This window comes from Engystomops pustulosus, chromosome 1 (assembly GCF_040894005.1).
Source record: "Engystomops pustulosus chromosome 1, aEngPut4.maternal, whole genome shotgun sequence".
NCBI lineage: Eukaryota > Metazoa > Chordata > Amphibia > Anura > Leptodactylidae > Engystomops > Engystomops pustulosus.
Genome location: NC_092411.1, coordinates 155,330,637 through 155,354,454, shown reverse-complemented (window position 1 = coordinate 155,354,454; position 23,818 = coordinate 155,330,637). Strand labels below are relative to the sequence as shown.

The 23,818-nt window shown below is 41.3% G+C and overlaps 1 protein-coding gene across 3 annotated transcripts in view; it reads right to left on the bottom strand.

Annotated features, from left to right (window-relative positions):
• The window catches only part of LOC140064966 (protein mono-ADP-ribosyltransferase PARP14-like), a 96,921-nt gene that overhangs the window by 32,995 nt on the left and 40,108 nt on the right, over window positions 1-23,818 (bottom strand). For all 3 annotated transcript variants that reach the window (XM_072112347.1, XM_072112329.1, XM_072112338.1), the window contains exons 6-11: window positions 23,209-23,433; window positions 18,807-18,873; window positions 18,098-18,241; window positions 15,718-15,777; window positions 5,439-5,612; window positions 3,234-3,428 (exon numbers count right to left, since the gene is read on the bottom strand). In XM_072112347.1, coding sequence (XP_071968448.1) covers window positions 3,234-3,428; window positions 5,439-5,612; window positions 15,718-15,777; window positions 18,098-18,241; window positions 18,807-18,873; window positions 23,209-23,433 — 865 coding nt within the window. The remainder of the gene's footprint in view (window positions 1-3,233; window positions 3,429-5,438; window positions 5,613-15,717; window positions 15,778-18,097; window positions 18,242-18,806; window positions 18,874-23,208; window positions 23,434-23,818) is intronic.

Here is a 23,818-nt window from a genome sequence, read left to right as displayed (position 1 = left end):
TGAAATACTCAGACCAGCCCTTCTGGCACCAACAACCATGCCACGTTCAAAGGCACTCAAATCACCTTTCTTCCCCATACTGATGCTCGGTTTGAACTGCAGGAGATTGTCTTGACCATGTCTACATGCCTAAATGCACTGAGTTGCCGCCATGTGATTGGCTGATTAGAAATTATGTGTTAACGAGCAGTTGGACAGGTGTACCTAATAAAGTGGCCGGTGAGTGTGTATATATATATATATATATACAGTGCCTACAAGTAGTATTCAACCTCCTGCAGATTTAGCAGGTTTGATAAGAAGCAAATAAGTTAGAGCCTTCAAACTTCAAACAAGAGCAGGATTTATTAACAGATGCATAAATCTTACAAACCAAAAAGTTATGTTGCTCAGTTAAATTTTAATAAATTTTAAACATAAAAGTATGGGTCAATTATTATTCAACCCCTTAAACCCCCAGAATTCTGTTTGGTTCCCCTAAAGTATTAACAAGTAGTTCAGGTAAGAGCTTCACATGTTTGGATTAATTATCTGTTTTTCCAGCCTTTTCTGAGTATTTAAGACCCTCCCCAAACTTGTGAACAGCACTCATACATGGTCAACATGGAAAAGACAAAGGAGCATTCCAAGGCCATTAGAGACAAGATCGTGGAGGGTCACAAGGCTGGCAACTCCTTTTCAAGGAGTTGGGCCTACCTGTCTCCACTGTTGGGAGCATCATCCGGAAGTGGAAGGCTTATGGAACTACTGTTAGCCTTCCATGGCCTGGACAGCCTTTGAAAGTTTCCTCCCGTGCCGAGGCCAGGCTTGTCCATAGAGTCAAGGCTAACCCAAGGACAACAAGGAAGGAGCTCCGGGAAGATCTCATGGCAGTGGGGACATTGGTTTCTGTCAAAACCATAAGTAACATACTCCACCGCAATGGTCTCCATTCCAGACGAGCACGTAAGGTACCTTTACTTTCAAAGCGTCATGTCAAGGCTCGTTTACAGTTTGCTCATGATCACTTGGAGGACTCTGAGACAGACCGGTTCAAGGTTCTCTGGTCTGATGAGACCAAGATCAAGATCTTTGGTGCCAACCAAACATGTGACGTTTGGAGACTGGATGGCACTGCATACGACCCCAACAATACATCCCTACAGTCAAGCATGGTGGTGGCAGCATCATGCTGTGGGGCTGCTTCTCAGCCAAGGGGCCTGGCCATCTGGTCCGCATCCATGGGAAGATGGATACCACGGCCTACTTGGAGATTTTGGCCAAGAACCTCCGCTCCTCCATCAAGGATCTTAAGATGTGTCATCATTTCATCTTCCAACAAGACAACAACCCAAAGCACACAGCCAAGAAAAACAAGGCCTGGTTCAAGAGGGAACAAATCAAGGTGTTGCAGTGGCCTAGTCAGTCTCCTGACCTTAACCCAATTGAAAACTTGTGGAAGGAGCTCAAGATTAAAGTCCACATGAGACACCCAAAGAACCTACATAACTTGGAGAAGATCTGCATGGGGGAGTGGGCCAAGATAACTCCAGTGACCTGTGCCGGCCTGATCAGGTCCTATAAAAGACAATTATTAGCTGTAATTGCAAACAAGGGTTATTCCACAAAATATTAAACCTAGGGGTTGAATAATAATTGACCCACACTTTTATGTTTACAAATTATTAAAATATAACTAAGCAACATAATTTTTTGGTTTGTAAGATTTATGCATCTGTTAATAAATCCTGCTCTTGTTTGAAGTTTGAAGGCTCTAACTTATTTGCTTCTCATCAAAACTGCTAAATCTGCAGGGGGTTGAATACTACTTGTAGGCACTGTGTATGTGTATATATATATATATATATATATATTTCTGGAAAAAGAGAGATCATTTGACTTTAAAATGTTTAATGTTCTTTTTTTGGGGGTCCTGATAGCTTATACTGCACTATATTTTAAACACCGGGGGATATTTATCAGAGCCTCTGCGCCACGTCAGTGGTGTAGAAGCCCTTAAATAATCACAAATGCTATCTCATTGGTAGCACTTGAGATTATTTACCCCAATCCATACCGGTGGGGCGTGAAAGGGTGTGAATAGGTGTGAAGAGGGCGCGGCCGGACAAGCATGGCGTACAGATAAATGCTGCACAGGACCCTGCCTGATACATCAAGAGGCCGTAGCTTCTTGATGTATCGGGCTGCGAAAGAGCAGTGGCGGGGCTATTATACTTCGTCATACATACTCGAGTATAAGCCAAGTTTTTCAACACAAAAGATGTACTATTAAACATTATAAAGTCAGTTGCTTGCTGACACAAGCAGCAACGCACACACAATATCGCCGGCAAACGGCTGATGTCATAGTGTGTGTGCCGGCAGGGAACGGGGACCTGAAGACAGAACCAGAGCACCGGAAGAAAGAAGAGGACCTGCAGGGGGCGTTGGAAAGGAACAGAGTTAATTTTTTATAGGCTTGGCATATTCGGGGCAGACGCTGCTGGCTATATACTAGTGGACATGGGCTGGCTATATATTGGGGCACGGGCTGCTGGATATATACTGGAGGCAGAGGCTGGCTTGCTATATATTAGGAGGCATGGGCTGGCTGGTGGGCATGAGATGGCTGGCTATATACTATATATAGCCAGCCATACTATATACTGAGGGCAGGGTCTGCTGGCTAAATACTGGGGGGCAGGGGATGGCTAAATATATACTAGTGGGCTTGGGCTGGCTACATACTGGGGGACATGGGCTAGCGGGCTATATACTTAGGGGCACTGGCTGGCAGACTATATACTAGGTGGCATGGGATGGCTATATATTAAGAGGCATGGGCTGGCTAGCTATATACTGGTTGATATGGGCTGGTTAGCTATATACTAGGGCACGGACTGACAGGCTATACAATATGGAGCAAGGGACTGGCTATATACTGGGGGAAAGGGGAATGGCTAGCTATTAACTGGCTGGAGGCTGTGACCAATACATTTCCCACCCTAGGCTTATACTTGAGTCAATAGGTTTACCCATTTTTTTGTTAGGTACCTTGGTTTATACTCAGGTCGACTTATACTTGAGTATACATGGTAAATGAAATACACTTAAGTTTAGTGGTGTAATGTTTAAAAATGAGGAAATATTGAAGAGGTAAGAATACTTTCACCCACTGAATATACAAATTAGACAAAGATTTCTATAGAAACCAAAGAATACTGCACAATATTAATAAAATGCAAGTAACTCACCCAACGGATTCCAGGATGAATCCTGCACAGGTCTGGATAATTTTTTCAGTTCCGAATAGAAAATGTAATAGATGGAGGGGCGAAATGTCACCAGCCGAACAGCCGTCAAACTAGTCAAGTTTCTAGTCCTTGAAAGCGTTGATATGGAATCAATCATATCATGTGCCACAGTCTTAGCATTAAATTGACATTCACCTGCAAATTGAGGTAAAAAAGGTTTCTTTTAGGTTGGTGGTAGTTAGGAGGCTTGATCTAAGCAGTTTTTTTAAAGGTATAGTTGCCTTATTTATTCATATGGCGAAGTGAGTAAGAGTTCTCCAAACAACTGCTGCCAAAGTATTACATGGTTGCCTACATAGCTATGTACATTGGATGCTCCCCTAGGGAATTGTGAGAAATATGCAAATAAATATTTCCAGATGGGACAAGAAAAACAATGGGGCACATTTACTGAGAACAGTGCAAACTGTACTATGTGCAGTTTACCTGTGTAGTGTGCAGTGTGCGTATTCATGAAAGGTGTCCTGCATACCTGATACAAATCTGCACACCTGGTAACTATCAAGGCAGGAAACATGGAGCAGCGCCCTGATCTGCCTTCTGCCTCCCAAGATGCTCTTAGTGCGGAGTTCATGGCATATTTCTAGCAGCATTTTTCCCAGTTGTATGAGAAAGTACAATGGAAAACATAGGCTGTCCCCCTACAAGCCATCTGCTGGTCCGTCCTCTGCTCCTGGGGATCTCCTACTCTGTGCTGCTAGGGATCCAGATACTGCTGGTTCTGCAGCTGATAAGGAGGAGGATGACGGGGGCAACATGCTAAGAAGTGCAAATTTTCAGTGAGATGGAGATCTTAGTGGAGGAGGTACCAGTATATCAGATGTTTGCTAACCTATTATATTATTGGGTTGTGTCATACTCCTTCCACACCATTGCATAGTGTTTGGGCTGGGTTAATAGCTTAACTGGCAACTCCTTCCACACCGTTGGACTGGGTTAATAAATTAACTGAAAATACATGTACGGCGCAGAGCATGAAGACGTGAAACATAGAACTACTGATCGCAAAAAAAACCCAGTTATTTGTGGTGAATGTGATAATACGGTATTTTACTCTTTTTGCGATTGGTTAAAAAAAATCCCAGACACTGCTGAGAGCATTCAGGGCGCTGTCCCACGTTGCGTTTGCAAACGCAGACAAAACCGCGCCCACCGAGGCGGTCCGTGGTCCGATCACATCGGCGTTTCTATGGAAACGTATGCGATCGGGAACGAGCCACCGGTGTTTTGCATTAATTTAACGCAAAACACCGGCGGATCGTACCCGATCGCAGGCGTTTCCATAGAAACGCTGATGCGATCGGACTGCGGACCACCCCGGTGGGCGCGGTTTTGTCTGCATTTGCAAACGCAACGTGGGACAGCGCCCTCATCGTAAGGAGCTTGGCTAGTGATAAATAACCCCCATAGACTGTGTCCATAGGCAAAAATAATGCCACAGTCTGCAAACATGTGGCACCAGCAGCTTTATATAACTCAACAGACACCTAGAACATGAACAGCAGTATACTGCCTGTTGCAGATGCTCCTCTTCCCAGTTTTAGAGGGATGGAGCTGAACTGTAGAACATATTCCACTATATAAGCAGTGGGTTATGCTGCTGCCCTCCACCATAAGGATACATCAGGAATTCTACAAAAGATACAAACGATGACTAACACAAAATTGTGCGTATTCCACAATTTGCCCCCCAAAAATGTACATACATTGGGCAGATTAAACCATGCAATAACATAAACCAACAAATGATGCTCATTAAAATGAATGTAATATTATTTTAGATATATGTTGAGTAGACATCATTTGTAGGTTGACGAGCTGTGAATGTAGCATTAGGGATGCTATTTAGTTTTGGATATCCAGTTTATTTATTTAATTTAATTAGGTAGTGTAGTCTTTAAAAGGGTTTTCCCACAAACTATAATTAGTCCCTATTCATGGGATAGGGCTTAACTTTCTGATCAGTGGTGGTCTCAGTGCTGAGACCCCCACAGATTGCGAAAACGAGGGGTCCATCAGACAAGGCAACATTACAGCACAATGTGAATACATCATTATAGCTGAACTACTGATCATTATAAATACAAGAGCCTGCAGGAAAATATTTACCAGAGAATCAAATACCATAACCACATAGAAGCTTACCTGTGCCAATGGCTGGAATGGCCACAGATCGTAAACCCACACTTTCACACTTGATGATGATTTCCTTTACTAGAACAGAAATGTTGGCTATATCTTGCTTACAATTGCAGTGCATGATGTATTTACATTTCAGATTCCCTGCTACAGTCATAACCACTTTTTCTCTAGAAGCACCTAAGAAAACAAGATAGAAATAAGCTACTTTTATATCTCAGACAATAGAGTTACAGTCCTTTCGGTCTCATACATTGCTATGTTTATTTCGAGGTTTAGGGAAAGAAGGGGCTGGAGGCATAGTCATAGGGGGCCTACTACATGTTGTGGATTGGTGGGACAGAAATGATTGGGTCATTAGGAGGGGGCTACAATAAATTGAAAGCCCATGAAAAAGCTAACCGCTATTCCTCAGAGGGAACAGGTAGTAGACAGCTATTTTGAAAATTCTTCGCTTGGTTTGAAGGAATTGCATTGTATAATGGTTGGACTAAATGGGGGAGGGGGGGGGGCTTGATGTGGCCATACCAAACATGTTTGTGATTTCTACTGTTTATTACATTGATATGAGTTTTAGGTTAAGCACTTTCTCCAGGCACTGTGACTGTGGTAATCTTAGTTGTGGTAATATTTGTTGTCTATGGCTTACTTCTTCCTTAAACCAACTTTTCAAAGTATACTAAGGAGACAAAAGGGCTCTGGTTGGCGTTATCATAGCCCCTCTGTACCCAGGCCTTCCAGGCTTTTAGACTGTCTCACCCCCCCAACCCCACCCCCTTCATCCTTGAGACTTGCTCCCTCCCTCTGACTGATGTAATCTCTGCAGCAGAAGTTTCAGCACAAAGTATGAGGGTGGAAGTGCTCCGACACAGTGTAACAGCCTGTGAATCTGCAGCATGGAGGGGCTCTGGTAACACCACCGAGATCCCTTTGTGCTCATTAACATAATTGTAAAAGTTGATTTTAGAAGGAAGGAGGCCTTGCATAACTTATAAAAGAAGAATACCACAGTGACCATTTCTGAATCCATGAGTAAGTGTCCCTGATTTATCATTATTGACTATGATGGTAGATTTCCTTTAAGTAAATGAAATGCCCATACCTCAGATCAAAAGCAGATTACTGAAACCACAATGCTCCCTAAGGAGCTGGTTGAGAAAGGTGCAACTGCTGGAATCGCCATGAATCAAATTCAAAAACATCTGAATACATAAAAGGTTTAAAATGCGCACTGCCATTCCATTTCATCTCTATGGAACTGCTGTGCTCAGCTATCTCTGGGAATCTCATGGGAAACAGGAAATAGAGTGGCAGTGTACATGCTTCAACCCTTTGCTCCATGCTTACATAGACTATTGGGGAGTCAGTGGTCATAAACAAATCAACTGAAGTAATTTACAGTTCTTCTGGAGGCTCCAGGTCAGTGTGAATATTTAAACAATGGGGCACATTTACTAAGGGATTTGTGACATGCTTTTTTTGGAGTGTGCCCTATCTTCAATGTTAAAATGGCTTGCACAAGTATTTAACCCCTTAACAACCTGGCCCTTTTTTGTGTTTTTCATTTCCACTTTTTCACTTCATCTCCCCCCCCCCCATCAAAATTCTATAACTTTTTGTATTTTTCCATGTAAAGAGCTGTGTATGGGTTTGTTTTCTGCATAACAAATTGCACTTCATAGTGATGGTATTTAATACTCCATACCGTGTACTGGGAAGCAGGAACAAAATTCCAAATGCAGTGAAAATGGTGAAAAACCACATTTGCGCTAATTTCTTGTGGGCTTGGATTTCACGGATTTTACTGTGCGCCCAAAATTATATGTGTACTTTATTCTTTGGGTCGGTGTGGTCACGGGGATAACAAATTTGTAAAGGTTTTATAATGTTTTCATACATTTACAAAAATTAAAACCTGTACAAACATTTTTTTTATGATTTTGCCATGTTGTGACACCAATAACTTTTTGATACTTTGGTGTACAGAGCTGTGGGTAGTGTTATTTTGTGCAACTTCTGAATACATTTTCAATGCTACCATTTTTAGGACTGTACAACCTTTTGATCACTTTTTATTGAATTTTTTATATTTTTCAAAATGGCAAAAAAAGTGCGCTATTTTCCTTTACGGGGTTAAACACAGTGAAAAAATGTCATCATATTTTGATAGATCGGCCATTTTCAGATGCTGCCATACCTAATGTGTTTATGATTTTTACTGTTTATTTATATTTATATCAATTCTAGGGAAAGGGGGTGATTTGAATTTCAGAAGACCCAAGGCTGTCATGGGCACCCCAATGGGCACCACCATCTTTTTGAAGCCGTTGACAGTTTTGCCGGCGGCTATCAACAGGATAACACCTGCTATCGGTGCTAGCACCGATTGTAGGTGTTACCGGTAAGTTTTTGCTGCGATATGCAGAGGGCTCGGCCCGTATCGTTAAGGGGTTAACCTTAGGTTGTTGCAAATCGCACATTGTAATGAATGGGCTAAAACGAGACAGCCTTGGGTCTTCGGAAGACCCGAGATTGTCATGGCAACAGATCACTGTCCCCCCGATCACATCACCGGGAGCGACGATCTCCACCAAGATGGCAGCGCCCATAAGCCAGCAGCTTTGCCAGCGCCGATTGGTGCTAGGAGTCTTTTTGGTAAGTGTTTGCTGCAATATGCTGCAAAGACTTTCCGGCTATGGAGAGGGCTCAGCCTGTGAGCCCTGTCTATGCACCCGACATGCGCCGTACTATTATGGTGCGCATCATTAAGGGGTTAAGTAGTGGGTGCGCTGCGATTTTGTCGCACACAACCTTTTTTGTGGCGCAGTTGCGCTGGCTTCCATGCGACACACTTTAGGGGGCGTGCCATCGGACAGTCTGACTGATTCGAACTGAGTGTGTGATTTAACTTTCAAATTGTGTCTCAAGCCCTAACACTTAGATGAACCACTAAAAAGATGGTGAACTCTGTCGGATCTGAGTGGGGAAGCGACACATTCATGATATCGGGCGCACAATCTTAATGAATCGCGGAACAGTGCATTATAGTCGGACAATACACTTTCTGTGAACTCCGGTGACTGGGTAAGTAAATGTGCCCCAATATTCCTGATTAACTCTTCCTTATAACTTAGAAACAAGACAATTTGCCTCCAAAATAAGCATATGACATGTAAAGACAAAACAGAAAATAATGTGTGGACCAACAACTAAATAAAGCCCCAATATGTTTACCCTATACGATATAAATAAAAGGTTCATCAATTGCACTCAGCTGGTAACAGGCATGGGTATGATCAGATGGAAGTAACAAATTTGTTGGATATTAGGTGCATACAGAATTAATGCATGCATGCAGATATTCAGCTTTAAATAGTTCCACAGTCATTGCTCCTCATCAATGCACCATAGAGGGAACATATTTTGTGCGTCAAAAAAGGGAATATATCTCCTTAAAAGGGTTGGCCACTTTCCAATAAATCTGTTCCATTAGACATGTCTCTGTATGTATATGTACCTGAGTCTTTGCCTCCTTTGAGAGTTTCAGCGTTTCCCTGTGCAACACCCCTGCCAATGCATGGGCAGGCTGGTAGTGGCAAATAGCACGCTCTCCAGGTCAGGAGCTGTTAGGGTGAGTCGCGAACCCTCTAGGAAGGTTCTGGAACCTGGATATTGTGTAATTGCAGCTGTAGATACTGCTTGGAAAGGCAACAGTTAACTGGTGTATGTAATTAGCCAATGATCTGCCTATTATGTCACCTGGAGAGTGATTGGAGAGGTGCCCCTGACCATTGGGAGTATAAAAACCTCTGCTGGGTGAGAGCACATTGTCAGAGCAGAGAGTCAGACCTCATGGTCAGTCAGTCTCAGTGAGGAGCCAGTGTGAGCAGCATATCTTCGGTGCTGCCACAGCCATCAATCCCAGGAACTTCTAGTGCTTCAGGCCTACTGCCTGGCACACAAGGGCGGGTCTGAAGACTCAAGCCCAGGACAGCAGCTTCCACCACTTGGATGCAGTTCCACCTCCAGTCCCCATACCGAGCACTGTGACCACAGTGTGCCCAAGGCCGCGCTAGCCAGCCACTCCAGTATTCTTGGCCCCGGATGCCTCCAGGCTAACAAGAAAAGGCTAGGCCCTGGTGGTAGATGTTGCACCTGTTCTAACCATACTACCCACTGCATATATACACAGCTTTCTCTCTCTCTTGCGCGTCTTCATGGCGTCTCCCACTGTATCTCCGCACTCACTGACAGACATAGGAAGAGGGGACGGGAGACTAGGATGAATCATACCTCTGTTGCTGCAACTCCTCCTTTTCCTCAGTGCTCACACATGTAAACAAAGAATCAAAGATAGAGTCTGCTGACAGCACAAAATTTAGGGAAACAACATTTAGGGATTATTATTAAGGCAGTAAAGGCACATGGGCAACTTATGTAAGAGGGTGGCCAACCCCTTTTTCACAACCAACCCACATAAATGAAAATTTGAGTTAATATTAGGCCTCAAGGGCTGAACCCTCTTCATATAGATAAGGTGTTTGCCACTGGTAATAGGCACTATTGTTGCTGACTGTTCATAACAGTTAAGCTGTTACAACCTGACCGCAGCACCTAAACTTCTGAAACGTATGAGCAGTTATACGTGACATTATTGGAGAGCCTCCATTAATTGCTCTGTCAGCTGGAGCCTCTCTGGGACTCCCATGGCTTTCATTAAACATTTTTTATTAAGGCCTGCAAGAGGTACCGTTTATTGTAATAGAAGAGCAGTATATCCAAAAATAAATTGAAATATAGTAGTATTGCAGTATATTTCATGGGCGATCGACACCCTAGTAAGGCATTCAAAAGTATTTCAAAAACATTTTTTTTCAAAATCACCTTTTTTTCCAATGTTTTTTTTTTAAAAGAAACTTTTTTATAATAAAAAAATAAACAACAAGACCATAACAAATGCAATCGTCCGATGATTACCCCTTAAGCCACCACAACGTTCCCCGACAACATTTTGCTGCAAACGATGTATGAAGAGTTTTCTTAATCTGAAAGGAGCTCACGGGCTGAGCCCTCTTCATAAAAATTGTGATGTTTGCTGAATAATAGTGTTAGACTAGGCCACGTGGGGCTTTTAAAAGCATTGTCAATAATCAAAGGTACATAGGAGTAACATAGAGTAGTATTAACAACATGATCATTAGTTCCATGCTAACTAAAGGGTTCGGTCTAGTAACAAAAAACAGTGAAGAAATGAAATAAGGAAGAAAAAATGTATTTAAAGAAATTGGGGTAGTCTGTTATAGCATCCCAGGGTGAACACACTTGAAGAAACTGTTCCATCCGCTCATGCAAGGAGTTTGTCACGTCAGTTTATATGTGCCAAATGCAAGACTAGAGGTCTATAGAGGATGGGGAAGTCAAATGTTTCCAATAGAGGGGAATATTAGGAGTCTTAGCTGCACATAGAGTATGTAGCAATAATATGGACCTCATGTTCAAAAATCCAATGGTAGAAGCCCTAATAGGAAAGCCACTGGGTCCTTCTCTATTAATGTCTCCAACACTGATTCCAACAAGGAGTATACTGCATCCCAGAAAGATTGGAGACTGCTATATTCCTCAAAATTGTGGAATGTTGATCTGGAGTCACATCTCCAACATATAATAGGAATAGTTGATTTCAACCTATGGAGTAAAGCAGTTACCAGTTCTACAATTTTTTTGTATGGATATTTTTATACTACCTTTGGGGGCTTTATCCCATATTTCTTTAAATAAGGGTAGAAGAATGGCCATTCCTATCCAATCCTCCCATTTTTCCATACATGCATGTTTATGAGACTCAGGTCTGCTATCAAGAGGCTATATACAGTGCATACGCAAAGGATTCAGACCCCTTTACATTTTTCACTCTTTGTTTCATTGCAGCCAATTGGTAAGCTCAAAAAAGTTCATTTTTGCTCATAAATGTACATTCTGTACCCCATCTTGACAGAAACTTTCCTAATCAAGTCCAATCAGTTTAATTAAACACAGCTGGACTCCAATGAAGGAGTAGAACCATTTCAAGGAGGATCATAAGGAAATGAACAGCATGTGAGTTAAAAATGAGTATGTAGAATGTACATTAATGAGCAAAAAAAAGAACTGTAAAAGGCAGCTGCAGGAACCAATCTCAAGTCCTCCAACGTATTAAGATGTTTTGATGAGGGATGAGTCTTTAATCTGGATAGCATTCATTGGCCTCAAGAAGTGAACAAAATCAGATGTGACATTTTGTGGCAAAAGAGGGTTGTATAGGAAAGGTGCAAGGGGGATTTATGGGATGCCAAACTAAAACAAATGCAGCATTTTTGCCAGAAGTCTCTGCTGAAAGCCATGAGCACTTAAAGAGTTGAAGAAGATACTTCAGTTGGAAGCCCACTTCAGTGCGCTTGGAAGGATCGGAACCAACCAGCTTTTGTATTTCTGTCCATCGATTAAAAGCTGGCAATGATTCCCACCAGACTACATTTGGAAGGTGAGATGCATAATAATAAACTGCAATATAAGGCAATGGCAGTCCCCCTTAGGCTACGAGTACTGTTTTTGGAATCCTATGTCTCTTTTAGCTCCATAGGTAGTCCAGAGACATAGATTGAATCAGTCACAAATCACTTACAGGAACTCTGATTGGTAGTATCTCAAATAGATAAAGAAACCTAGGAAGGTCTGACCTTTTAATAGCCTTTTCTTCTCCCAGCAGGGAGCGCCAGCTTTGAGCTGCCTTGTCACATCTTGGATAAGAGAAGGGTAGTTTTCATTATAGAGAGAAAAGACAAAGGGGTATGTTTGGTTCCCAAATACTGTAGTGAGGACAAACACCAACAATATTGGAAATTGTCTTGCAAAGATCTAAGCAATTTCGGGGGTAGATTTACAGATAGAGCCTCTGACTTATAGGTATCAATAGCAAAATGAAAAAACCAAATCAGCCCCTACAATCCTCAACAGATCATATATGCCTCTCCAACTATACAAGTCAGAAAAACCAAAAAGAACCAGAGTAGCAAAAACACTTTTTCTATATAAAATAATATTCTTTATTGAAAGCAATTACACATATTATACATATATATCCCTCGAATGGGAAAATCCAGATACAGTATATGGGGGACACAAGTAGCCCCAGATGAAAGATAGGGCAGCAGAGAAGACCAGTGGCCAACCCTATTAGCCCAGGTTGCTAATAGTATATTAGCAATATTTACAATAATCAGTCAAGAATAAGACGAGGGGGGGTAAAGTGGCAGTAGTGCAGTAAGAAAAGATAAAGAATAAACTGGAGGTACCTTCCAGTATCCAAAAATTCATTTTACTATTGCACACTTACCCGCAAACATGATGAAAAACTGACGCTGGGCAATCAAAGGGAGGCCAACAGGTACACCCCGACGCGCGTTTCACACTGATTAGTGCCGTTCATCGGTGGTTAAAGATGGAATAACGAGGGAAAAGAATAATATTGGGAGCTCCGGTCATAGTGAAATCATTTCCTCTATTTCTGTGGACTTTTTCTAAGACTGTGTGGACCAGTCTTATACCGTGAGTAGCTCCTTAAGGGGCAAACTGTGCACCACGAAAAACATAACATACTGCAATACATTTGTATTACAGTGTGTTAGTTGTGTATGAGCTTGAACAAACAATCAGAGAATCCCTTGTTCAAGCTATACTGTAGGGATAAAAAAAATGGCCTTTTTTTAATAAAATAAAATAAATAAAGACAAAGTCCCCAAAAAACCACCTTTACATATATGTACACAAAACACAAAATCTCAAACCCCCTTCCAGATATTTGATATCGCCGTGTCTGTAACAGTCTGTACAATAAATACAAAACATTATTGAACCAGTCAGTGAACACCATAAAAAAATGAAAAACTGTTCTAAAAAGTGATTAAAAAAAAGTTGTGACCCAAAATGGTACCACTGAAAAGAACAATAGTAGGGATAATACACGTCACTCTTATAGTTTCACACATCGGGTGCTCGAGTAGATTACAACACCATTGAGTATTCTCCTTGTCTGCAATTCCTCTCCACACTCTACCGGTCACAGTACTGTTCTCTCATGTTTGTTCCTCTATATAGCTTGCAATCTGAAGGTCTGATGTGTATAGACCGAAACATTGCATGTTAATTTGGATTGCTACCCTAATTTTCACTTGAATAAAATATGCTATTTTGAAAAATTCTTCTCGAAAATACTGAAAAGAACAATGGTGATGTCACACATGGCTATGCTAGAATTATTGAGATTTTCTCCATTTTAGTTTTTATTTAGTAAAAATTGGCAAATATTAAAAAACAATATAAATTAGGTATCACTGTAATCATAGAGATCCATAGAATAAAGATAAAACATAATTTTCATGTTACGGTGTATAGCCCAAAATAAGGATGATAAAAATGCAAACAAGTTAATAAAATCTCATCAATAAGCTAAAAAACACCAAAATTAAGTATTTATAAAGTGCATTTCATTCCGCAAATAATAAGCCCTCTTATGTCCATATGATTCATACAGCAGTTTACTACCACATATTGGGTATTGGCATATTGGGTATTAAAGTTTGCAGTGCATTTTTGCATTTCATCCAAATGAATGTGTACATTTTCTGAAACATATAGCAGAAAATTTTGAAAATGTTTTATTCATAAATAAACGCAATTCAACTAAGGCTACATTCACACGGACGTATGGGGGGCATATACACGGCCAACATATATATACGGCGTATATATGTCCCCCATACACCGCAATGGCCTCACCGCGCCATACGGGAGTGGTACGGTGCTGAACACATGCAGCACCGTGCCGTTCTGTAGCCCGTAGAAAGATAGGACATGTCCTATGTTACTCTATGGAGAGGGGCAGAGGGTGACCGTCGCTCTCCCCCTCCTCCTCTCCTGGCGCCGATGTATGCCCGCCGTACTATGGTACGGCGGGCATACATAGTGTGAGTGTAGCCTAACAAGAAGTACAGTGTGTCACGAGAAAACAGTCTCAAAATCACCTGGATATTTTAAAGCATTCCAAAGTTTTAACCAATAAAGTGACACTGGGCAGATTTGAAAAAAAGAGGTCCGTGTCAGGTTGGTGCAAAACAGCCAAGTCATTTCAGGATTAAGACTTCAAAAAACTGTGTTTTTTCTTTTATACATTTGAAATGTTTTTTTCAGATTCCCAGTACAGTGCACAGAATATTAAATAATGCCATCAGGAAGCATAGTTTGCGCCTCAGATAACAGGCCCTCATATAAAATACTATTTTTATGCATTATGATGGAGGGAAAGTATGTTACTTGATGTAGGTCAAGTTTGAAGTTTCATCTTTACATGTCATATTTCTTAGGATACGTACCTATGTGTTATGTTTTGAAAGCACATTTGGCTTTTTCAGTTACAAGGAAGTGATGGGGATGTGGGGGAGTTTTATCAAGGACACCATTTATCAGGGCTTGTAAGACTGGCATACAAGCCCCTTAATAAGTGCAATGCCTGCTGCATGGCCAGGAATTGCAACTATTTCCCATCATTAGACCACCTCCACTTCAAGTTCAGGTGCAGGCAATGGTGGATCCATAATTGCCCTAAACAGTGAATAATTCCTAGAGCCTACTGAGAAAATCGGACGGGGGCAACGTCATACACAAACACATCAAAACTCACAGAATTGGAATTGGACTACTAAAAGTGAGCAAATCAGCTTAGAATACACCCTGGTAATTGACCAGAGTTTTAATCTATGTTTTTGAATACATAAGGGTGTAGTGTTAATTAGTAATAAAACATGTTTTAGCCTCTAAATGAATCATAAATCAAACAGTTTCCTAAGGGTGATGTCACACGTTCAGTTTTTCAGATGCAGTTTTTGAAGCCTAAAGCAGGTGTGGATCATAATGGGTGAGACAAATAATTGAAAGGTGCTGCTCCTACTTTTACTCCATTCCTGGTTTGGGCATCAAAAACTGCATCTGAAAAACTGAACGTGTGACCGCACCCTAAATTAAACAGATCACAGTCCACAGCCAAATAACCATAATAATTAGTTACACCTCATACAGGTCCCCTAAATCAGTTCAGACTATATGAGATCAGACCAGGCTTGAATAAGTTTTCAAAGAAGTAAAACAAAAAACCCTAGACAAGCTTTTTGTTGTGTAATTCATATTTTGCATTATGAACTGCTTCTGGTAGTGGTCAAGACTTTTGTTACAGAATGCACTTCTGATCACTTACCTTGCTGAGCAGCGCCTATAATATGTTGTCCAGCTGCTGTAAAAATGGCATGAGCTACAGCTGCAAAAGAAAAGTCCATTAATATTTTAACACTAAGAACTATATTATTTTATCAGCAGAGATGTTAAATATATCACAGGGAATGCATGAGATGTTTTACATTTTTACATTATTGCAAATATGGAGCAAGTACAGGTGAAACACATTGGGTCCTGCGGCCGCGATTCCGTTGGGTTTTCCCGAATATTTCCGATTTCTGGCGTTTTGCACTGAATTGTCCTGGGTTTTGGCACATGCGATCTGATTGTGGTGCATTGGTGTTGCGACAGAAATCGTGGGGCATGGCCGACGGACAACCCAACGAATTCGGACAAACCGCGGAATTTACAAAAAGAATTGTGTCGCAAGATCAGCACTTACATGCACCGGGAAGAAGAAGGTGAACTCCGGCGGGCCTCGGCGCAGCAGCAACACCTGCTGGATATCGGGCGCACAACCTAAGTGAGTGACCCGAATCGTCGTCGGACAACACTCCGCGGGATCGCGACTGGACCGGGTAAGTAAATATGCCCCATTGTGTCCCAGGCAGTTGGTTGGATGCAGTCTGGTAGAGAAGCTAACATCCCAGATTCAGGAAATTGGGGCTGCTTGGACAGCAAAGTTAAGGCAGGCTCTATACAGGGAATCAGAGCTGCAGGCCTGATGGAGGGAGTTTCTCCTAGGATGAGACAGCAGTAGACTGCTAGTCTGCAGACCGTGTGTCCTCTCAGTACTCTCTCTGGAAAGATCTCTCAGACTGTTCTAAGATTATTCTCCAAAAATCTATGAAACACCAGCCAAGTTAAAGAGGACCTGTCACCCCATTTATCAGCACTAGTGCTTGAACAAACGCCGCAGTGTTAGAGTGATAGCGTTACCGGAAACCTCCGGTAACGCTATCTAACACTGCGGCAGGGTATAGTGTAATTGTCGGACAGCTCGCAAAGCTGCCCGACGTATTCATGAGGGGGCGGTGTTGGGGTGTGACTAGGGTCGGTCCAGGGAGCGAGCGGGGCGGTCCGGGGTAGAGGCAGTGCCTCGGACCGCCCCCTCATGAATACATCTGACATCTTTGCAAGCTGTCCGATGAGTACACTATACCCCGCCGCAGTGTTTGATAGCGTTACCGGAGGTTTCCGGTAACGCTATCACTCTAACAGTGCGGCGTTTGATCAAGCACTAGGAGCTGCTTACTTTAGCCGATAAATGGGGTGACAGGTCCTCTTTAATTTCCTCCCTGGGAGGAGTTTCAGGCATCCACCTTGGGACCTTGGGGCAGAACAGGATTGGCAATGGTGAAACACAACTTCTGATTGGTTAACATGTAAAACCTTCCTTCCCAGGCAGATATAATTCAGCTGCATTACCAATTATAAACCGTAAATGGCACACAGAGGTGATCAGGCTCTTTGGACATATGCAATCAAATAGGAGCACAATATTTCGTAATGACCACATTCTCACAAAGCATTCCCCACAGGGAAAGGAAAACACCTATGCATTCAGATGTTGACATGAAAGAAACCTTGCTGCCACATGAGGTAGCATTCACACATCTGGTCAAATCTATTAAACTAGCTTTGACAGTTTTCTGTCTGATTTTGCACTAGATAGAATATCTTTGGAGCTTACACATGTATTTAAGAAGTGTCTGCGCCAGTTTTGTGTCGCAGCTGCACTGTGTCCCACAAGACACTTGCAGCGTCAGAATTTCCAATACATTTAATACAGCATTGTGCCATAGACTGTATGTTAAAGATGCACCTAAGAAGAGTTAGTGCCCACTTTGGAGGGTGTGTCAGACAATTGAAGACCATGCGCTAGTATTCAATAATCTGGTGCACCCTGTACATTCATGTGCCAGATTCTGGGTCAGTGGGCCAGATTTACTTACCCGGTCCATTCGCGATCCAGCGGCGCGTTCTCTGCACTGGATTCGGGTCCGGCCGGAATTTATTAAGGTAGTTCCTCGGCCATCCACCAGGTGGCGCTGCGCTGTTCACCGACTCGGGCTGAGTGAAGGTAAGTGCAAGCTCCGTGACAGATTTTTTGTTTTAAATGCGGCGGTTTTTCCGAATCCGTCGGGTTTTCGTTCGGCCACGCCCCCCAATTTCCGTTGTGTGCATGCCAGCGTTGATGCGCCACAATCCAATCGCATGCGCCAAAATCCCGGGGCAATTCAGGGGAAATCGGCGCAAATGGGAAATTTTCAGGTAGCACGTCAGGAAAATGCGAATCGGGCCCTTAGTAAATGACCCCCATTGTGTTTCTAAAGCTTTTTGGAAGTGTTTTTCAAATGCAGCTTCAGCTATGTCAAACCTTTTTATTAGTAAATACTTACTATTTTTGTTCCAATTAGAGAAGTTGGTAGAGTTTACAATGGCTTCCGTAGATTCCTTAGTTATATCATTGTAAGTCAAAGCTAGAGATAAATTTCCAATTTTCACTTCTGAGGATTCACCAAAAGATATTTTGTGGAAAATAACTGTATAAAAAGACTAGAATTAATCTACTGTTATATTGCATGGCTTCAATAGCTTCTGCAGCTTCCATTAATTTGAGCTACAAAAACATCATAGCACAGTGGAAATGCACATCCAATATACTTCTTACTCCCTGGTTGCAGGATGCAGGATATACTCCTCAAGAAAAACTCAAGAAACAAATGAAGGTTTGAGTAGTTAGCATGAATAGTAGTGGAGGTACAACTTTAGGGTTGGCAAAAGAGAAACATTCATGGTAACTTATGTGAACAAAAGATATCTTATTAAATCATTGAATGATATAGTTGGGAGGTTGTTGTACAGGAGGGACCTAAACTGTGACTCTATTACACAAAACCGAGGCAATACTAGATCATTAAGAAAATTGAGTAAAGAGAAGTATCCAAAAGTCTGTCATTCTATTACTATATTGATCTTGGCCCATTTATCTTTTCACTATTACGTGTATTCTATGTGGAGTATTACCTGCAAGAACTGATACTAAATGCTGAAAAAGCTTAAATTCTTCAATTGCAATTATTAGCATTAAGAAACAAAATAAATTACCCCCATCTTCATTACACAAACGAATTCGGTCATCTAAATTCATTTCCAGTAGTGTTTCTCTACAGACCTAATAGAATAGAGAATTTTACAACTTTATTATAAATACAAATGTACAATAATTTACCTTTACAGGATATTATACTTTGTTTTAACTATACACAGTGACATGGAACAATCAGAAAAATTAAATAATTTGCTGGAAGCCCCATTAAAAACAGGCAAGTTGGAACATCCGTGCCAGTGTACCTAAGGTATGCAACTAAGAATGCACTGATTTTGTGTTTCTGCTTGGCATTCCTAGATTAACTGTGGCTAATGTTGCTGGCGGTGTTGAAACTAATTGTACCCCACACCCAACTACTTTGCAGCTCTGCTCTGGTCCAACAAGCTTCTATGATAGATAAAGCTCTGTGCCAGTCATCTGAGGCTATACCTACATACATCCTGCTCACAACTAGTTCATTGTTGGGTAAATAAATTGGATAGCTCTACTGTCTATGCTTCTCTTGCTATACTTCTGTACCTCTGCTTATCTAATCAGACAGATAGGAGGAGATTTATCATTGGTTTTGCTGGGCTTTTTTGGCGTGAAAAAATGCCACAAAAAGTTGCATAGTCACTCTCCAGTCACATGTTGGTGTATGCGCCTTTTTGAAAGAACAATCCCAGACACAAGTAGAGCATAAAAACATATATTAAAGTGCCAAAACCACTTTAATGAATTGGACGGGCAGCAGATCTCCATAGACAGACCTAGAACTGTCCCAAGGAGCCTGTCTAATGATAAATCTCCCCCATATAATTTTGTTTCAATGATCTGCATAATGTCACTGTCATTAATCACAAAATTGAGCTAAAATAGTTTGCTTTTATGACTCACAAAATATTCTGGCCTTCCTAGTAGGTGGCATTATGTACAACTACAACTCCCATGATCCTTCAGGTCTCAGTAACAACTACTCTTTCTTATGCTCTGCTCCCAGTGATGATTTAACAGACTGTCCTGCTCCGTTACCATAGTAATGATGTGTAACTACTATACACGGCATCACTGAGATGATGTCTCACCACAACGCTGGCCATACTGGATGCACTGCAACCAACCGACTACAGCCAAACCTAGTGGCTGTAGGTGCAGGGCATGTGATGTGGACATGTGACCAGCAGCCATCTTTTCGCCTGTGTCTCCTCCACAGGGAAAATGGCACAGGACTGCCAGGTGCATTTTAATTAATTCTTACAGTCGATATCCACAACATTTTTTTGCTAAGGGTAGCAAAATTGTAAACAACAACAAATACCCTATTCGTTTATATTTGATTGACCCATTTGAATATGAATTATGCCGATTCCTAGAATACTCCTTTAATATACTTCACATGTTGCTCAGTATATCACATGAATATTGGCATACAATTACAATACTGATGAAAAACACCGAGCGTTGGGCCATCATGTGAATGAGGTAATTGAAGTCAATTGTTGTTTCCATTACTCACGTCCCATATGTCCATTACAATGGCAACTGCTAAAAATACCATTAATAATAATTACCAAATTTAGAGACTGTAACACCATTGCAAAATTTAGTAGATTCCAACTGATAATCCTTTTTTTGCTGAGGAATTTTCCATTTTAAAAAACCCATATATGTTGCCTTTCCCAGGTGCTTTATAAACATGGCGGTCATTCTGAACAATAAATTTTGCCTGTACAGGCAGTCCCTGGGTTACGTACAGGATAGGTTCTGTAGGTTTATTTTTAAGTTGAATTTGTATGTAAGTCGAAACTATATATTTTATAATTGTAACTCCAGACAAATTTTTTTTGGTCTCTGTGACAATTGGATTTTAAAAATGTTGGATTGTCATAAGAACCAGGAAGCAGTAAACCTCTTCTTACATTACAATCTGCATAAATATGCTGTGGATCTATGTCAGGACGAAGGAGAAGACAAGTGTCAGACCCCCTCCGACCCACAGACCCCAATAAGGCAACTACATTATCATGTAGTGTTTCTTTGTATTTGACATTTCTTCATAAGTCATTGTTATCTTCAATTGTAACTACTGTATATTTCATTTCCGAATTGCTATAGTATGTTGAGAAAATTGTAGAAGCCATGAAAAATTGGATGTTAATACTTTTGTTTAAAAACTACAAAATGTTTAAGGAATGATACCTTTATTGGGTAACCAGAAAAATAATATTTGTTGCAAGCTTTCAGGGCACACAGGCCCCTTCTTCAGGTGGGGCCTGTGATGTATCCTGTGATGGATACAAATGAAGCACTGAGAGGAAAACACAGCATTTGAGAGATGTTACACTAAGCTAATTAGTACATACGGTGAGACTCAATTAATATAAGCTGGAGTAATAAAACTGGAGGTTATGTTACACAGAGAAGGGCAAATGGGTGGGGGGCTAGCATGGCAGGGCTCTGGAGCTAGTCTCTTGTGGGGTTTGAAGTGAGTCAATGAACTCAGGTGCGATATTGAGGCCTTGTGTCAATGATTGGAAGGTCATCATCAGCATAAGCAAGGGGATAGAAAACACTTCTCTGAACCAGGCCACAGCGAGAAAGAATTAAAGGTCCTAATACTGAAAGGTGACTTTAAAGAGGATCTGTCACCCAATTTATCGGCACTAGGAGCTGCTTACTAAAGTAAGCAGCTCCTAGTGCTCGATCAAACGCCCCAGTGTTAGAGTGATAGCGTTACCGGAAACCTCCGGTAACGCTATCAAACACTGCGGTGGGGTAGGATGTAATTGTCGGACAGCTCGCAAAGCTGTCCGACGTATTCATGAGGGGGCGGGGTTGGGGCATGGCTAGGGGTGGTGACTTCCGCCTAGCGCGCGGCAGTCACTGCCGGCCTATGGAGCTAAAGGGGCGGTCCGGGGAAGAGGCTGTGCCTCAGACCGCCCCCTCATGAATACATCGGACAGCTTTGCAAGCTGTCCGATGATTACACTGTACCCCGCCGCAGTGTTTGAGAGCGTTACCGGAGGTTTCTGGTAACGCTATCACTATAACACTGCGGCATTTGATCAAGCACTAGGAGCTGCTTACTTTAGTAAGCAGCTCCTAGTGCCAAAAATTTAGGTGACAGGTCCTCTTTAAGGATAGCAGAGAAAGGAAAACCTGAGAGTTCAAGCTGATGATGAATTTCCAGTCACTGACACAAGGCCTCAATATTGCACCTGGATTTATGGTTCATTATGACTCACTTCAAACTCCACAAGAGACTGGCTCCAGAGCCTTGCCATCCTAGGCCATATCCCGCCATGGTCCTTCTCTTTGTAACATAACCTCCGGTTTTATCTCCCCAGCTTATCTTAATTGAATCTCACCATATGTACTAATTAGTTTTTATTGACATTTTTATAAACAAACATTGGGATAGACAACAAAGAGGTCAAGACATATTTATCAGTTTACAAGACATTGCCATATATGTTCATATAATCATAATTGTAGATATGGTAGGACTAAATAGTGGCAATAGTAAGTTTGTAACTGTAGGTAGTATTTATTGAGGTTACTACTTCTTAGAGAGTGGGAGAAGCAGCCGATTTCCAATGCTTGGCCAAGCATATCCTTGCCAGGGTAAGTATCTTGCAGGCAAGTAACCTAACCGGAATGCTACTTCTATCAAGTTGTAGAAGCATCGTTTCTGGTGTGATTGCTACTATAGTACCGGTTAATGATGCAACTAAGTCCCTTATTTCCTTCCAGAATGTCTGTATTACTGGACAACTCCAGAATATGTGTAATAAATAACCTTCATTGCCACATAGCCTCCAACATCTATCTGCTTTATGCAATTTGTCCGGTGTGTAGTACGGTACCATCTGAGGATAATCTTGTGTGCAGATTCTAGCTGTTTTGTACACTGCAATGAAGTAGTGCTCAGCTTAATAGCTTGTGTCCATTCCGTGGGAGTGAATGATTTTTGGAGGTCTCTCTTCTATAGCCTAAATGGGTATGATTTAGAAAGTTCCATGTGAGAGTCTAGGATGTTATAAAATGGTTTTAGGCCTTTTATCTTATCGTTTGTGTACAGGTTCGTTAGAGAGGAGCTATGTTTTAAAGTACCAAATTTGTGATGTTGGACAAAATTCTGCAATTGTGTATATGCAAACTGTAACCATACCATACTAATCATCTTAGTGTAACATCCCTCAAATGTTGTGTTTTCCTCTCAGTGCTTCATTTGTATCCATGCCTGAAGAAGGGGCCTGTGTGCCCTGAAAGCTTGCACCAAATATAATTTTTTTGTTTAGCCAATAAAGTTGTCATTCCTTAAGCACTTTTGTAGTGTTTACTCAAAAGTATTTACATCAGATTTTTGATTTCCGAAATGCCATAGTCATCATATTTTAGCTTTATTTCATAACTTACATAGTAAAGACTTTCATTTTCAGTGGGAATCACAAGTTCAATTTTCTTCACACATGTGTTTGGTACCCTTTGCACAAAAGATTGCACTACTTCTCCAATAATCCTCGCTGCTGCTTCAGGGGGATACTGCAGCATTTTTCCAGGACCTATGACTGACATAGCCACAGATTGCAAGTTTTTAGTCTGACAGTACTCCAGAGTTTCAGAAAGTCCTTTTTTCAGGGCCTGCAAAAGATAATGCATTGTTAGTAATATAAAATCTAGTCAATATAGTACACAGTCCAGAATGATAACCACATATACATAGTAGAGGTTTAGGGTAGCTGCACTTTTATAGGAATAAAGTTACTAATAAAATAAAGCGATTCTCATTAAAGAGAAAAGTATCTCAGAAATGTTATTAATGCAAATAATGTACATCTGTTTATTGTTTTATTTTGTTATATTTTACTACAGAAATCAATAGTACAGGCAATAATACTATGATACTGTATACTGTTCCAGAATAAATGCTGATGCTGTAGCTCTCAAACAGTGTTTAAACCTTTATACCCTGGATGTTTATACTAAGAAAATCAGAACTTATCCTTTCCTGAACCACAGGAATGCC